This window comes from Battus philenor, unplaced genomic scaffold (genome assembly GCF_028537555.1).
Source record: "Battus philenor isolate CCGP_79_NKW_IND1 unplaced genomic scaffold, ilBatPhil1.0.hap1 SCAF_4, whole genome shotgun sequence".
In the NCBI taxonomy this organism is placed as follows: domain Eukaryota; kingdom Metazoa; phylum Arthropoda; class Insecta; order Lepidoptera; family Papilionidae; genus Battus; species Battus philenor.
In genome coordinates, this window is record NW_027181704.1 from 2,171,629 (window position 1) to 2,190,450 (window position 18,822).

The following is an 18,822-nucleotide window of genomic DNA, read 5'->3' on the forward strand; positions in this document are numbered from 1 at the left end:
TCGATAAATTAAATAGTGAATCAAAGCTTCTGAATAAGCTCCGGATTAGTTACTGTAAGCAGTATCACACCTTTTAATGACAATGAAAAACACGACTAATTGTTCTGGTTTATTGTATTTACGTTGTTTTTCCATAATTTGAAAATATGCTACATCAAAGAGATACATCAAATTTACTGTCGTTTACTGGTCCCCACTGGACTCCAGTATCTTAAGGCTTTAGGGGATATCTGTTCTGTCGCTAAATGCCAGTTTAACTTACTAATCCGTTAGGCTATGTCGTTCACTTTTCTTCGTCTACGGATTTCTACATTTCTAATTCGATCTCGTAGAAAAATCAGGACCATTTCCTTGCTCTTCAGATGCAAATATACACGATTCTCTATCTCTCTAGCGGAATTATACTAACTCTGTTAGCTATAATATGTAACGCGAAAACAATAATTGGTATAAATCATTCTAAACCACCATTAGGTTTAATTGTAACGGATCTTGACTAAACTGTTATACAAGGATTTGATCTAATTAAATCGTTATTATTACGTAATATTGTTAATTAATACTGTTACATAGTTTCACAGGCAGTTAATTATGTAATCCTAAATATATGTACATTCGTATATTTTATAAGAGTAAGATATAAAGAGTTTAAATTAATAAATACAACAAGTAAGTATAAGATATAAAATATATATCTGTAACTTACGACGCTGTCGTTTTATACATACTAAAATCAAATTAAAACAGTATAATATAGCACATGGGCAAACCGAACCATATTGCTGATATAGCCGGAGGCTGTTAGGGCTAAAAGGTTCTCGAGTACCACCCAAGAGGCTGTAAACACAATGTTGGTTGTTACCTTCACAAGCAATGACGACATAAGATTGTTAGAAGTCATTGGATGCAGGCAGTATAAGACATTGTAGCAATCTTTGAGGGAGGTTTTTACCTCGCGCGGGCGTTTAATGGCTGCCATTAATGAATGATATGATTTATTTATATCATTCATTAATAAAGATATACGCATCATCACTGTATCAGCCATGGGATGGGTCAATATTGACACGGACACCCTTGATTACCTATAAGAACGTGAGGAAGCTGCTTCCATCTAGCGTCTTCTGGACACATTAAAAAAGTCGTTTGTTCGCCTTGTGTGTGGATATCTTTCGATGCGCCAGAACTTTAGGAGAGAATTTAAAAAAAAATGAAGACATTAAAAAGTCGTTTGTCCTGTTGTGTGTGGATATCTTTCGCTGCGCCAGAACTTTAGAAAAATTCTACGCTATTTCATGTTTTTTTTTAATAAGTCTCGTCTACAAGATATTAGAAAATTTATGATACAATGTTCTATAAGATTAGTAGAGTCATTTTTAATTTAAGATGTCACAAGGAAAATAGAAATTATTGTGTGTTTTTAATATTAAAGGTTACCTCATAAATAGTGGCCAGTGGGTAAAACTCGCAACCATCTCCCGTTCAGCAGGGTTGGGAAGTTCTCCGAAAATATAGTACATTGTGATTGCGAAACAGATCACCAACATCACGTTGGCTATAGCTGAGAATGGCACCAGCCATTTCAAGTTTCGTATCTGGCATATAAGTACAAGAGGGACAAGCGTAAGGGCACAGTAGGTTTCCACTGATAATTTGTATTCCGGAATGTATTCGTCTAATACCTGAAAAGACAATAAGAAAATTAAACTGGAATATAATGACGAATGTTAGGCTTAGAAACAGTTGACGAATAGATGAGACCGCATCCAAGACAATGTACATCAACTGTTAAATTTTTAAGTACTCCGCAAAACTTTTAATTCAATAATTTACTAGTTAATATTATTATAGACATATGGTGCTTAACAGTGAAAATTTGGGTACGTAATGAAAATAATCGCAGAAGAATTAAATGTTATAGGAACTAAAATCAGATAGATCTTTCCCATAATGGTACCCTTCAACTCAGAGATACGAGAGTTCCAAACGGGTCACCCAATCTGAAGCGCCCAAAAAAAAAAACTAATGCAATTTTTTTTATAACTATTACAATATTCTAAATTATACAACGGATAGATTACATAAAATATAATTCACTATTCGGGGTTTGATGGAGTAACATGATTAGACTTTTTATCTTAAGTTTCCATAGATCTAAAATTGTTTTACTAAATAAAGAAGAAATGTCTCCATGCCATTTCCAGGGATATAAAGGGTGATTAGATATAGATATAAAAGCTTTAAATTCGTATCTAATTTGTTGTCAGGATACAGGTGTATTGACAACAAATTAGATACGAATTTATTTATCAAAAATTGAAGGTTTTATAAGTAATAAATGACATAATTATAACATAGTAAGAAAAAGTGATTTCATTATACCAATTAGTACATATTGAAATTAATTATTGTTTACTATTTAACCCTGTTGACTTACTTAACTGCCAGTAATTACAGTCTTGACGAATTCCAAAAGAAAAAAAAGTAACATTTCAGAGTAAACATTTTATAAAGATTTATAGAATATAGGTGTAAAAGTTTTGGAGAGGTGAATTTGTAGCAAATATGTCAGCATATAAAATATCGGACCAAGGGAACTCCCATGGGTATCCCGTTTAGTTACTAAAAAGAGATTTCTTCCGCCTTTAATGCTAAGCACGCAAATATAGCTTATAAAAGTTTAGTATCAAACCAAAATGTATTAAATTTGTAAATAGAAAACTGTAATGCGATTCAATTTTATCAAATCCAAATGAATCCGTTTCATAGAAAAGCAATATAAAAGGTTTCATTAGGATTGCGAACTAAATGCAGCGAACATTGTTCCAAAGAAATTAATTAAATAATTTGTAGAGTCAAAGCGTTTTATTTAAAAACTAGCTATTCCCACGACTTCGTCCGCGTGAAAGTAAACAAAAAATAATTTAGTTTAACTTAATTATGTGCGTGGCAAAGTATATACATACATATATATATATATATATATATATGTGTATGCTAAAAATTATTTCATTAATTAAAAAGATTGCTTTAAATATTAACATCATCATTAATTCAACCGTATGTTGTTGCCTGCTAGATTCTCTCAATGATTTCCAAAAAGACAGGTGGAAAATATACACGTGTAAATATAGATTTACATATAGCACTTGTAATATTATATGAGCATAGGTAGCCGAGCGGTAGAGGACTTACTTTCGATACTAGGTCGCGGGTTCGATTTCTGGAATACGATGTTATATAATTCACAATTTGTGTATTAATTATATAGGATTACCACTGCTCACATACTAGTTTTTACAGGAGGGGCAGTAGCGTTCCTGTTTACCATTATGCCATACTGCGATTGCCAATCTCATATCTTTTAGATAGGCTTCACCTTACAAATTATTATATATATATATAGTATATAATGTTAATAAATACCTCTTTAAAGTTCTCAGCTATGAACACAACGTACACGCATAGAGCGGCTAAGTAAGTACACGTGAGTGCATAGTCCACAAAGATTCTGAAAGAAGAACAACAATTTTTTTTAACTACAAATATCTAAAACATGAGAAATAAATTTTTAATTTTTTCAACTACAAATAGAAGATTTAACACAGTCTTGTTTTTTTGTCTAATTATTCTTCTTCTCCTTTTTCGATAATCTGTCTTGCGCAGGCTTGCGCAGGCTTGCGACCTTAACTATGTCGTCTATCTAGTGGACAACCCACCTTCACTTGTCGTCCTTCGAGAACTCTTTGATCCCAACGGCCATCGATTTCAGACCTATGTGCCCTATTCACTGTCATTTGAAACGAGTAATAATTCGAAATACATCAAAAGTCTTTTTTCTGCAGATTTACTTATTTTTGATTCTATTGAATCGAAATTCCGTATATAGCTCTCTCCATACAAGGTCCACCATAAGCGACCGTAATCAATTTTCAAATTATACAATTACTATAGATCTCCACACTCAGTACACGAACAATAACACTAACTCGACCATAAAAGCCTTGCCTCTACTGCCTCCATCCTCCATTTAAATGTCTAATACAGGTCCGGAAACCTTTTGTTTAGTATAGTTCACGGAACCTTCCTTTCCGTGAACTCATTTCCGATGAAGCTGTAAAAGCCTTAGGACTAACAGCAAACATTTCACAGATACACACAACAATCATTATAAAAAAATGTTTAAACTATAATAAAAAAATATTAGTTAATATTTAATAAACTTTTTAAATTTGTGACGTGCATATCGCGCGCCACTCAAACACCAAGCTCTTACCCACGTGACCGTCAATCGCATGGCGGCGGCGGCAGTGAAACAGATACATGACAGATGGCGCCACAGTAGACGCAACGAAAATCTGCATCGCGCTGTTGAGAGTCTCCGCGCTCATTATAAGGGCTAGCGGAGGTGCGGTCAATACAGGAAGAAGCAACTGAAGATCAAGAAGCAATCGACGAACAAGATACAACCGAAGAACAAGAAGCTACAGTACTACGACTATTCCTACAAATTTGTTTATTTACAATTTGGCATTACATGTGTGTTTATTGTAGAACCATCAAAGGTATGGCCAATTACCTTGATTGTACGTCAATTGAGTTTATCAAATGAACATGTGCAATCTATAATTAAACTAACTATTTAATGAGGTTTCGGTGCAATTAATACATTAGCTTCAATGAAATATAAATATATATAAGTACTTTTTATATATCCTTTTTAGTAAAAAAAAATATTGTTAACGTACAAGTATAGTTACTGTTAGTTCTCTATTGATTATATGGAAAAAACATGCCGTATAAATTCTGAAAGCTAGCGTAAACCTAACTTAAAGATTATATTGGGATGATAGTGAGCAATTTAGATCGGCTAGAACACATTCAACTTTTTTTTCAGCCCATACTCGTCAACTATAAGGAATAGGCCTTGTTCCAAAAATATCTATGAGGGATATATCATAATCAAGACGCCTACCCTAGCAGTAGACGACTGAGAAATGCGGTCACAGGTCGCGAGTTCGATTTCTGAGATACAATTGTAAATAATTTACACTTTGTGCGTTAATTACTTAGAATTGCCACTGTTCACAAAACAAGTTTCCAGAGGATGGGCAGAGGCATCCCCTGCCTACCATAATACCACACTGCGATCGACAATCTGCCAGTCGAGCAGCCAGTGCCAGTCGAGTGCCAGTGTTTATGGTATATCCCCCAAAAATATCTTTGGAGAAAGTCACTGCCTTTTAGTCGGCGTCATGAAAAAATAAACTAAATTATTGTGAACTTTTTTCAGATCGGGTAGCAATTGGAATTCTAGTATTGCAAACATTTTATACATCAAAATGTAATGTATTCGTAGTTATTACTACTAAATATAGTAGGAATTTAATTATTATAATAACTAATCATTTGTTAAATCTTTATTGTTCATAAAACATGAAAAGAAACTACGTGTAATAGGTAAAAATAAATGAAGTATTATTGGCACCTTTATCACAAAACACGATTTCTCCCAGATAACCTGTTGATGGATTTGGTTAGTAAAGAAAAATAGGTCAGGCTAGGTCAGGCAGAAAAATTTACATACATATTACTTATATAACACATAAACTACACAGTTAAAATGAAACATATAAATATGTCAAGTGGTAATCGGTGTATTTATTAAATTATTGTATAATACAAAATAATTTAAGTTTAAGTTAAATTAACATACTTAGCAAAATTAGCCCATGGTCTTAAAGGTTTCGGTCCAAATTCAAAGGCCGCTCCGCATGTTTCAGCAAAGCCCATCGACGGCTTTTTGGCATCGACACATACTTCTTGGGATGTTTTAACCTGAAAAGATTTATTTGTAAATTAAATACCTATTTAATGGAATCAGGCGTTACCGTTTCCGTCAAACCACTCAACACGTGTTTCACCCCTCCACGGGGCATCTTCAGGAATTATGTTACACCGATTAGTGCCAAACACAGAGCCACTCTGTGTTGCAGAGTGTCGCAGTTTTGTAATTTACATTGTTTGCCGCATACGCATTTATCAGCGGGCTGGCGGGCGGTGCACTTTGTTGCACGACTACCACTGCATGTGCGGAAGTGGTTAAATATTGGTCATTTCTTAATTAAATACCTTTTTGTTTATATTACTATTGACTTATTATTATTATGTAAACGTTGTATGCGACGTTCATCTATAATGTGGTTAAACAGCCTTATGAAGATCGTCGGAAGATCAAAGACTGGTGAACGCAGGGTAAGACAAGCTGAACGACTTTTTAAAGGTTAATCGTTAGATGTATGTTACTTTTAACTAGTTCTCTTGGAAATCTATTACATGGCCTATGTCCAGCTTTGAACGTTTTACTACTGAAATTATGTACACTATATGAATCTATATACCTATACAAATAAATAAAATTTGACTGTCTGTATTATTAAAATTGTTGCACTTTAATACATGCATGTATATGGTACATATATCGAAATTACACTTTTTAATTGGCTGTAAAATAATATAAAAGAATTTATTAAATAATATGGAGTATGGTCATTGATAAAGATTTTTTCTTAAATCAATTAATTTCTAGCTGTATTCAAAAGAAATAAATAAAGCCATATACACAAATTAATTATATAGGAGTGTCTGTTTGTCATCAAAATAACCACTTATATATATAATACGATTATGAATATATATGAGGTACATATTAAAACATTTTTATAAATTATTCTCTGTCTGTCTGTTTGTTTGTTCCAGTTAATCTCTAAAATGGCTGGACCGATTTCAACGAGACTTATACTGCCTAATACCTGTTGTAATAAGGAGTGTCATACACTACTACTACTACTACTACTCCGCTAGCTCAGTGACCCAAAGTGGGTCTAGGCCTCAATGTGATATGCTATGTTTATTTTATATAAATTATTAGAATATTATAATATAATGACGCCCAGAAAAATCAATGCTAACCACGCGTACAGAAATCTAATTTTATAATAAGAACTAAGACTAAATTTTACTGTTCATTAAACAAAAGAAAAATGTCATTGATGGCTTCTAAGACAAGTAATGTTTATCACGATGCATATCGATAAATTTTATATATATATATATATATATATTAATGAATACATCTCAACGATTATATGTGTTACTCGCTATGATTAATGCATTTACCTCAAATACACACATATGTATGTATATGACAGTAATATTTAAGACAACCATAAATGGTTGATCTTACCTTGACACCAAAAAGGTTGTTATAAAGGTTAACACTGTCATTGTTATACCCGTAATAAAACCCAATGACTAATATACGGGAAAATGTTAAGGAAAGAATATTCTGAATTCGTCAGCTTTTGTGAACATTTCGACTAAATAAATAATTTTGTTTAATCATCAATATTTCACTCCGGTCTATTTATAGTGGTCCCTTTTGTACGTCATAAAGAAGAATGCAAGAATCATATTGACGTACGTCATGCTGCTGCTATAAGCTACTGTTATAATGCTATTACTATATTGCTACTGTTTTATAGCTACTGCTACAATGCTATTGCTATAATGCTACTGCTATAATGCTATTGCTATAACGCTCCTGCTATAATGTTATTGCTATAATGCTACTGCTATAATGCTATTTCTACAATGCTACTGCTATATTGCTAAAAAGTTAGTAGGCTAGGGGTTCCAAATTTGACCTGATCTGAGAAAAGTCCACGGAAAATTCTGTCAAATTTTTTTTATCGTTTTCATAAATATTCATTATCCAATAGAAAATAATTCATGCCGAAGATGTATTATCACGTAAAACCCCTTACACTTCAATATAATTATTAATAATGGAAACTTTTTAAAAGTTTATATTAAATAAACTTTTTTAAATTTATTACATGATTTCATAAACATAACAAGGTTGTTTATTATAATAAAGTTCACATATATAATAAAGAGTAACTAATTTAACTAAACCTAGTAAAAAGTGTTTTGGATCAAATCCATGAGATTGAAAAAGAAATGAGATGATCCATAGAAGAACTAATATAATCGACGTAGCTCAAGGTTGTTGTTGAAGTGAAAAGTTGAAGTTGCAGCGGAAAGACGAGCTATATGCTCATTAAAATTCTGGAGAACCACGAACTGACAATCGTAGCTAGACGTCTGCTAACAAGGACAGTCGTCCTGGTTGAAGTTGTCACAAAACGGTTGATTCAAGCCAATCCTAAAGGAAATGAATGAGGTCTATAGCCAGCGTTGGATGTCCAAAACAATGATGATGGTATAAGTACAACAAGATTTTATATATTTATGTATATCGCTAACCTTATGTATATCGCAATTTATGTTATATCTTAAAACCTTTAGCCGACCAAATGTTACAAAATCCAACACGCCGTAAACAATATGTAAATCGAACGAAAGGTTTAATCTTAAATTATAATAAAGTTAGATTTTCCCTTACGAATACATTACTCAAATAAATTCTCTTTTGAATCAATGTTTGTAGGTACATCCACTATACCGTATTCTGTTTATAAAATCGTGGTGACTTTTTTAATTGAATTTATTTACTTAAAAAGGCATGCGGACTGCAATATATGACATAACTTTAGATTAGCTTAATTTAAAATGAGAGTACATGATGATATGTTTGTCTAATTGTAAGCTTAAGTCAATAGACGCCTAAGGTTTAGGCCTATCACAAAGATTTTTATGGACGGATTTACCACCACGCCTGGCAGGCGGGTTGCTGATAGCAGTGTGGTATTATATACAGAAGACGCTGCTTCTCATCCTCTAGAAACTTGTTGTCGATAGCAATCCTATGTAATTAATGCACAAAGTGTGAATTTTAAAAGACTGTATCCCATGCGTCGAATCCGTGACCTACGATCTCAAGTCTCAGTCACCTACCGCTAAGCTATCACTGCTCTGCTTATATCTAAAGGTTTATAATATTATTATTATGTATGTATGTTTAAGTATGTATGTCTATGTATATTTATGTTCATTTGTTTGTGAATATGTATTTTTTTGTACACGTGAACTACCCTTTATAAGTACTTTTATCTTTTCTTTTCTATGGTTGTCTGTAAGAGATTGCCTTGTGTGATAAGATCGCCCATTGTACTTTTCTGTATATTATTGTAAAACTTATTAAATGTATCTCATCGTGTACAATAAAGAATATTAAATAAATAAATAACACAAACAAGTTATTGTTTGTTAATTAAGTTAAAGCTAAGATAAAATACTTTCGTAAGTGAGGTGTTATAGGAAAAAAGAAAAGTAATGTAAACAATTTACGAAGTGTTTCAGCGTCTCTTGAAATCGAATTAAAGTGTTGCCTGTTCTGAGAATGCGGAGGTGTAGTCTGAAGTTGGAATTGGAATATTAAATCATTGAAGTGACTGCGGCTTGCACTGAAGACTTCAATGTGTGAAAGTGTAATCTACCGAGTCACGACCTATTCTTTGTTGTGAACAATAAGATGAATTTGAAAGCCTAATAGGTAACAACAAACTATTCGAGGTCTAAAATTGCATATTGTTATAACAGTGTGTGAAAATTTGCATTTGCAATACACATTTTATTAGATTCTTTCGCAAGAGATGATTTGGTAAAAAAAAAAAAATAGACAACAATTACTTACAATTTAATAAGAAAAAAGTTATTTAAGGTAAACCCACTTATAAAATTCACTAAATCTATATATAACAAAAAAACTACAATATGCGATAACTAAAATAAGTATACTATATGCATATATGTATAGAATAAATGTGTGGCTATCGAATAGCCATAAATGTAAAAAGAACGTAACAGTTTAGTTCCACAATATAGAGAAGACAGAAGAACATATATAAAAAGAAACGACAATAATGTACTTAAATAAATTTATTATAGGCCTGCGACACACGAAAGCTTATGAGTTAATAAAAAAAAATATTGATTACAAAATTTGAAGTAAAAAATCGCAGGAGATAAAGGTTATTTGTACGAGTACCGTTTGATATTAATTATATTTATAATCAGATATACAATAAACAATCGTTATCGTTTTTCGACTCTGTGTTTGGCACTAATCGGTGTAACATAACTCCTAGATTCCCCGTGGAGGGGTAAAACACGTGTTGAGTGATTTAACGGTGGTAGTTGTGTAATTTGCATTGTTTGCCGCATGCGCATTTGTCAGCGGGCTGGCGGGCGGTGCACTTTGTTGCACGACTACCACTGCATGTGCGGAAGTGGCTAAATATTGGTCCTTTTCTTACTTAGGATGGACTTCCGCAAAATAACGCCTGATTCCATTAAATAGTTATCGTTTTTATTTTCTAAATTATAGCCATCTATTATAGTGTACACCTGAGCATATATATATATATATATATATATATATATACACACATATATGTATATATATGTGTGTATATATACTCACTGTTGCCAACTAACCATGAAAAAAGTTGAAATATTTTCATATTAAGCTAGCAAAGTAAATAAATTTTTCATGTAAACCTTTATTTCGGCAGCTAGACGATTCAAGTGGATAATATATAAAGAAACAACAACACTTACCAATATATAAACGCAATGAGTACAAATGAATCCGACTACGAAAGTTCCCACAGCCCCGACTACAAGTCCTGCGTTCTTGAAGGCCGCAGGCATTGCCAATATACCCGATCCCAGCGAAGACTTCAGTAGGTGAACCAATGAACCGATGCTTCTGCAAAATTACAAATACATTTGTTTTAATATGACAATCAAATACCACAAACCAAAAGAGTGAATAGGTACATAAAGTGAAAAATATTAAATTATAAACGCGATCACCGAAAGGAGGTGACTTCCCATCCGTGCAGGTGATGGCCAGTAGCGATCAAAGAAGGTATATATTTCCATGTTTACAAAGACTATATTTACAATTTACAATTATAATCCTAACACAATGGCAGCGGACACATCAAGACAACATTCGAATTCAAATCGGTATTCGAATTCGAATTATAATTATAACATAAATTGTAAAAATGTAAGCGTTATAAATTTAAAACAATCTTTCTTTTGTTATCTAGTAAAGAGCTATAGAACTGAAAGATAGTCTCTCACTTTGGACATGATAGGCAAACTAGTCGATCAAAAAGTAACTGATAGGGCCATGTCTCGTGTATATTATATTTATCTATGAAATCTAATTAGGAATAAGATAAGTAAAAGAAGTAAACTTATCAACACAGCCCGGCGGATTGGTATGTGTTATTATTATGTGTTATATTATTGTGCTGTATGATGAGGTGTAGTTCTGGAGCGGATACTACAGAACTGCGACACCAGTTTATGACTTTCACCCACAAAATGAACAGATGTCTTAGTTTAAACCAGAGTTTGAGGAACTCTTTTTGTGTCGTAGACCCCATGCCATGTTGTTCCGTGTTGGGTAGACCCCCTACTTATCTGATATTGATTTTCTGTAAATGTATTTGTTTGTCCCACATTCGTATTTATAGAGTGACGAATTGAACAAGTCAGTGCAAGGTAGCGAAGCTCTGAGACTGCGACTCTCGGGTTTTTACAAGTTCAGAATGTATTGCGACCACAAAGCGATTACCAACATCCTACAACTTACGCGATTTTATAAACATATATAATATTTTTTTTTACTTCATAGGTACTTTTATAAATAATGTAAATGTTTTGATATTATAAGATAGTATAATGGAAGTAAATAGGTACTATCAGTGTATGTGTTGAGATCCACTATCGTGGACCCCCATTTTCATTTCGTGGACCCCCAAATATTTTTTCGCTGACTTAGTCCCCTTTGCCGGTTGTCATAGACCCCTAGAGGTCGATATAGACCACTTTGGGAAACACTGGTTTAAACCTTTGGAAAAGGATATATAAAAGGTTGTCAAATATCTCCCTTCCGCCTTTTTGTCTTCTGAATTTCGCGGCTATGTACAAAGCGCTACAGAGCTCGTATCTGGCAATACTATACATAATTTGAAAGGTCTTGACATAACCTACAAAACGACGCTATGCATGATTAGTTTGAATATTGCGTTCAACAGTTATAGACGTGTAAACATGGAGTTCACTAACGCCGAAATTCGCGCTATTTTAAAGTTTTCCTTCGTTAAAGGCAAATCCGCTAGAGAAACGTTCCGTGAGATTAATGGTGTTTTGGGGGATGGTACTCTATCACTTCGAACCGCGGAGGAATGATTTCGACGATTCAGAGCCGGCGAAAACGACACCACGGATAAGCCAGCCGGCGGAAGACCTGTGACGACAAATACCGATCAAATCATGGACTACATCGAGTTAGACCGGCATGTGGCATCACGTGACATCGCCCAGGAGATGGGAGTAAGTCACCAAACCATTTTAAACCATCTGCAGACAAACGACACAAAAAAAGCTTGATGTTTGGGTGCCGCATGATTTGACGCAAAAAAACCTTCTGGACCGAATCAACGCCTGCGATATGCTGCTGAAACGGAACGAACTCGACCCATTCTTGAAGCGGGTGGTGACTGGCGACGAAAAATGGATCACATACGACAATATCAAGCGAAAACGGTCGTGGTCGAATGCCGGTGAATCGTCCCAAACAGTAGCCAAGCCGGGATTGACGGCCAGGAAGGTTTTGTTGTACATACATATTTAGCCACTGCCGCACATGCAGTCGTAGTCATCAAGTGCTCGCCAGCCCGCTAATAAATGCGCATGCGGCAAACAATGCGAATTACACTACCACCGTTAAATCACTCAACACGTGTTTCACCCCTCCACGGGGCATCTTCAGGAGTTATGTTACACAGATTAGTGCCAAACACAGAGTGCTGTACCTATACATTATTTTCGAAATTTTTACTTGTTTATTTATTAAACACTTTTCACTGTGAACACCCGAATCACGCTAAGATATACACTAAAAACTTTTTAGAAATTGTATTGATCCTCTATAGCAGTGATTCCCTGTTGATGAAAACATTAATGTTATTTATTTTCAGCTCATAGATGACTACTGCGACGTATGCGGGAATATACTTTAATAGCCACGCTTGGCAGGTGGATAGTCATTCGTAGTTTGGTATTATCGTACGCAGAGGAGAACTGGAAAGTTATTTGTAAGCAGTAAAAATTCCGTATAATTAATTAAATTATATAAACGACCGTACTCCGAGAACCGAACCTACGCCCTACGATTGCAAGTCTCAATCCTTACCGTTGGGCTATCACTGCTGAACACTCGTATATAATATATAGTAAATAATATTGCTTCTACAAAAATATATAAAAGCATTCTTTTTACTATTACTGTGATATTTTAGGCGTGCCGTTCGCTATTAAACATGACTTCATAGTTTTTATTTATTTATTTACACTTTATTGAATATACATATATTTATATACATATACAAGAGGTGGTCTTATCGCTCGAAGCGATCTCTATCAGACAACCTTTGCATGGCGATGAAAGACTGCAGTTTAGGGTGAACATAATAAAAAGAGCACTAAAATAGTTTCACAATAAAATTATAATATTCAAGATATTATATTAATGTAAGTACATATAAAAAAGTAAATAAAACCGAGCGAGTATCGGAATATCTTGCTAATTACTCTTCCTTAATTAAATACTATGAGGATTATCTTTAATACTGAAGAAAGAGAAAAAAATATGAGATGTTATAAGGCTAATTAAAGTCGTAGAAATAATGTAGATGGGTTTTCTTGTGGGAGAGAGATATTTTTTAATAATAAGACAGGTGTAATGGCTAAGAAAAAAGATTACAAAACACATTTTTCTACGACACAATCGATTTTCTTTACATATTGTAATCGATACGTAATGTCAAACAATCGTGTTGAAAAAAGTATATACGTAGTAAATAAATCAAAACATTCTTTATTAAATTTCGTTTTCTCTTTTCTTAACCCAACGCACGTTGTGGTTGCCAGGTATAAAAATATAAATTAGACCTTTTTTATTTTTTTGTACTCGTATGTAATATTGTTAATTTTGTTTGTAATCTATAAATAAAATAATACAATAGAACACTACGTAATTAATTTTAGAGAGCCATTGGCACTATGAATTTTGAATGTTTTTGTTGTTTTGTTTTACCTTTAGTAAAGTTTACTGAGGTAATACAATAAAAACAAAATTTATACTCGTAGAAAATACACCACAGGGTGCAAGGGCAATAATTTTAAAAATACGTGACATGGATAATTTTACATTCTTTATTTAAATTGTGTTCGTTCGTCGTACTTCTGATTCCAAGGTGAAGTATTTCAGAGGAGAACGGACTGAGCAAATAAAAGGACAACGGGATTATAATGATTGTAAGTGCAGTTAAATGCCGATTTTAAAATTTCAAATATCTTTCCTCTTCTACTTAGTCAAAGGACTGCCTTTGCAAGGCATAGGGGGAGAAGAGACCTTAGCTAGTCCGCGTCTATCAGCTTGTAGTCGACTCTCGAAATCTTTAGGCTCCAACGATTCGATTGCAAGAGCGATATGCCCTGCCAGTGGACGAAGAATTGCTCATCTGAAGTGGCCACTCCAACTTCAAATGAGCAATTCTTCGAGCTATGTCGGCGATCTTAGTTCTTCCGCGGATCTCCTCATTTCTGTTTCGTTCTGTACTAAATATTTACACGGTTCTTTTTATTTAATTATTTATTTAATATTTTTTTATTTATTTAATATTCTTTATTGTACACGATAAGATACATTTAATAAGTTTTACAATAATATACAAAAAAGTACAATGGGCGGTCTTATCACACAAGGCAATCTCTCACAGACAACTAATATTTATGTGTAAGGAAACCGTCTAAGTTTATATTTGTGCTAATAAAGTCGATATTTTATAAAGACCAAAATAAATTAACGTTTAAGTGAAACTATCACAATAGTAAAAACTCTGCAGAAGAACAAAGGTTCACAAAATTGTTCGACAGCATTGCTGGGTTAAAGTGATAATGGACGGAGAATATCGTTCGTGCATCCTTTGGCAGTTTGAATTCCTAGTGGCGACCATAAGCTGGTATTTATGGAGTGGGTACATCTTCCATTAGAAGAACCGACAACATAGTCCAGGTTACAGGAAGTCGCTGGATGTAGCCAGTGAAAGATCTTCAATCGTGGCGTTCTTCGGTGGGAGCCCTTGCAGTATGCGTGACCCACGTGACCGTCAATCGCATCGCGGCGGCGGCGGCAATGAAACAGATAAATGACAGATGGCGCCACAGTAGACGCAACAAAAGTTTGCATCGCGCTGTTGAGAGTCTCCGCGCTCATTATAAGTGCTAGCGGAGGTGCGGTCAACATTAACAAGAAGCTACCGAAGAACAAGAAGCTACCGAAGGACAAGAGGCTACCGAAGGACAAGAGGCTACCGAAGGACAAGAGGCTACCGAAGGACAAGAGGCTACCGAAGAACAAGAAGCTACAGAAGAACAAGAAGCTACAGTACTACGACCACTCCTACACGTCTATAGGCGGACATAATGATTGCAATTAGTACAAGAGGAGAAGTCTCTATTTACACTGCCACTAGGGGTATGAATGTACACATTTATGTTCGTAGTTTATTACATTATTTAAATAGTAATACTCATGTAATTGTCTTATGTTATTTACCGTTAAACTATCTCGAAAACTTTTAGATTTCTGTAACTAAAATTACTCGTTATATTTCTACCCCAATTAGTAACTACTAATCTAAAAACGGATAGAGCTTTGATAGAGTATGTAGGAAGGTAGAGTTAAAATAACTTGATATTAAACAAGCACCAATCTGGACGCCGTTGATTGGCAATAAAGGGTAAGTTCGTGATGTACAATGGACTTAATTTTAATGGAATTTACATTTACTTTTCTAAAATTAATAGATTTCTATTTCTGATATATCCTCATTTATTGGAAACTATGTTATACTCATATTTTTTATCCATGAGTTAAATATCTCCTGATAATCTGACGACATAGTTCAATGAATGAGCAAATAGCAGTGCAATTGGGCTAGTCACATAGCATATAGAACAGATGGCCACTGAGTTATATATCTGGAGTGGTGAACTCAGAAAGGCAAGTGGCCTTAGGACTTCCACTCATAAGGTAACCTTGTCAAGGTTGTCGAAAGTCGCTTCTAAGAAGTCCTTTGGAAAATTTGGGGAAAAATATCCAGTGGTTGAAGTCTTAATATTATAATGATGACGATGATATGAAATTGTAATAATGTAGGCTTTGGAAATGAATACCTTGTTAAATAAACATCAAGATCTTTTTTAAAATATTTAATGCAAGATGTGGAACCGTCGCCTTTTGGGCGCTGGAGTTCTTCATAAGGGCGTTATAGGGTCTAGAAGTAAAATAAAATCTTTATGAAATTCTCTACTTTCATGGAAAAAAATTGTTACCTTAAATATTAAAGGTACCATTGATATGTTTTATTATTGCAAAAATCCAAAAACATCGATGCATCCGGCATTCGTCAAATCATTTACTCCAAACACAAGAGGTACTATTACAATGGGAATACTTTTAGTCTATTGAAAAGATCTGTATTCAGGACCAGATATCACAAATTACCATAATAGATAAAAGTAATGAATAGAGATTGTATGAGCAATTTCTTGGTATTGGTCGGAAGGAAATTTTTTTGGCAATTTTTTAATAGTTTTGCTGCAGGAAAACTTACGTAATCGGTTTGTCACAGGATCTATTGATTATAGATTCTGGGACCCGAACGTAGGCATCGATAAATGTCCAATAAATATGGTAAGAAGCTGCATACAAAGTTTTCCGACGATTTTTTAAACATCTATCCATTCTGTAGAAAACAAGTCCCAAGCTGATCATTCTCGTCTGTGGTCTTTACTCCAAAAACTTGAAGCCACAAGGGCCAAATTGACATGATATTTAGTTTGCACATAGCTACTTGGAATTGCTCGATCTCTTAAATAAATCACCCTAAGAAATAACCTTCCTTGTGGCACATTGATCGACTGTGGGCTTAAAGTAAGAGACCACTTTTCAAAGCCTTAAACTAGTGTTTCTCAACCTATTTCGTACCACGCCACACCTAAATCTTTCTTATATTGTTACGTCCGCCTATATAAAAATTCTTTTTTTTTTAAACCAAAAGGGTCATACTAGTATTGAATCGATTTTCAAATTGACCCACTGCGGAGCGTGAGGCCGAGTTTGGAAAACACTGCCGTAAGCCATAACTAATGCGCAGTACAATGTTTTAATGGTAAAAAAGGTACCAGGATCGCATAATTCTTAATATCAAATCTATCTGACACAAACCAGGGAACTGGAAATGATGTAAAAGGTTTTCTCCAACATTTATCATTTTACGAAATTATGAATGTTATGTCATTGTTCTTTATAAACGTTGATAGCTATTAATCTTGTCTCATGAGATTCTACGAAAAATTTGTGCACAATATCAGCATCATTAAATTGAAAAGACAAAGAACTGAATATGGTTTTAAAGGACTGTCGTCTGAGGCGCATCGAAGAATGTGGAATCCGGAGACATTTTTGGCTTGTTTTATATTTATATCGTGCGAAATAGACGACGTTATACAATGTTTCTCCCCTTGTGATTGGCTGACAATTTTCTCTTATTTTATTGGTTAATTATTGTTTGTTTAATCAAACATTTGTAAGTTAGTAGTTACAGCCTGTGAACGTCCACTGCAACGCGGAAATTCTTCCCGGACGCCATCTCAGCCTACCGCTTGCTCCGCGGTGTCGAAGTGGACGCGGTCTTGGTCCAGCTCTTCACGGAGCACGAGGGTTCTCCGAGTACCTTCACCGGTTCAAGCTCAAGAAAGTACCCGCGTTCGGAGGACTTCGGTACGATTTCGAAATCAGGTTGTAATAAAGTAAAAATAATATGATAACCAAAAGCTGTGTTAGTAAGGAACGAGGCGAAGGAAGTGAGGTGATGAATGAACGGTAGAAAGTAAGGAAAAGAAAGATAGAAGTTGTAGAATGTAAGTAGACGAAAGATAGATCATGTGAAGTATGTCAGAAGAAGATGGAAATAAAAAAGAAAAAAAGTGAATCATTAAAAGTTAACGACGTCCCTGTCCTATAAATAAGATAGGGGAACGAGAGGACCCCGATAGCGGGGCCTTAAAAGTAAAAAAAGACGCTCACTGCAAGGCATAGGCCTCACTTTAATATATCTATGGGGAGATATACCATAATCGCCACACTTGGCAGGGTATTTGGCGATTGCTGTGTGGTATTATGGTACGCAGACTACGCTGCTGCCAATACTCTATAAACTTGTTTAGTAGCAGTGGTAATCCTAAATAATTAATGTATAAAGTGTGAATCAAATAAGATTGTATCCCGGGATTCGAATCAGCGACCTACGATGTCAAGTCCGAGTCCTCTACCACTGAGCTATCACTGTTACATTTGTAAATTATTTGCTTAAAATTTTATGTATATGATATCGGAATCTATTTAAACATGAACGTTTTCCAGACGAGGTTTTGATCAACCGTATTTTTGAATCATTTTTAGTTAAACGAATTTCAGTTGAAAATAAAATAAAAAATTAACATTTTATTAATTTCCTCCGAGAATAAATATTAATTTAGGTAAAAAAAAAAAATCAAAAAATTTTAAGTAATACTTTAACTTTCAATTCTTATCTAGTTTGCTAAATATCTAAGCGTGATCCTGATTTATCAACAGCTGCTATACAGAATATAATTTACATTTTTTTAATAACATCTAAATATATTCTGATCGCAGGCGATATTTCT

At 34.2% G+C, this 18,822-nt stretch overlaps 1 protein-coding gene across 1 annotated transcript in view; it reads right to left on the reverse strand.

Moving 5' to 3' along the window:
• The window catches only part of LOC137928708 (proton-coupled amino acid transporter-like protein pathetic), an 87,778-nt gene that overhangs the window by 4,326 nt on the left and 64,630 nt on the right, over positions 1-18,822 (reverse strand). The window contains exons 4-7 of the mRNA XM_068771653.1: positions 10,585-10,735; positions 5,717-5,838; positions 3,427-3,511; positions 1,438-1,682 (exon numbers count right to left, since the gene is read on the reverse strand). Of these exons, the coding sequence (XP_068627754.1) occupies positions 1,438-1,682; positions 3,427-3,511; positions 5,717-5,838; positions 10,585-10,735 (603 nt within the window). The remainder of the gene's footprint in view (positions 1-1,437; positions 1,683-3,426; positions 3,512-5,716; positions 5,839-10,584; positions 10,736-18,822) is intronic.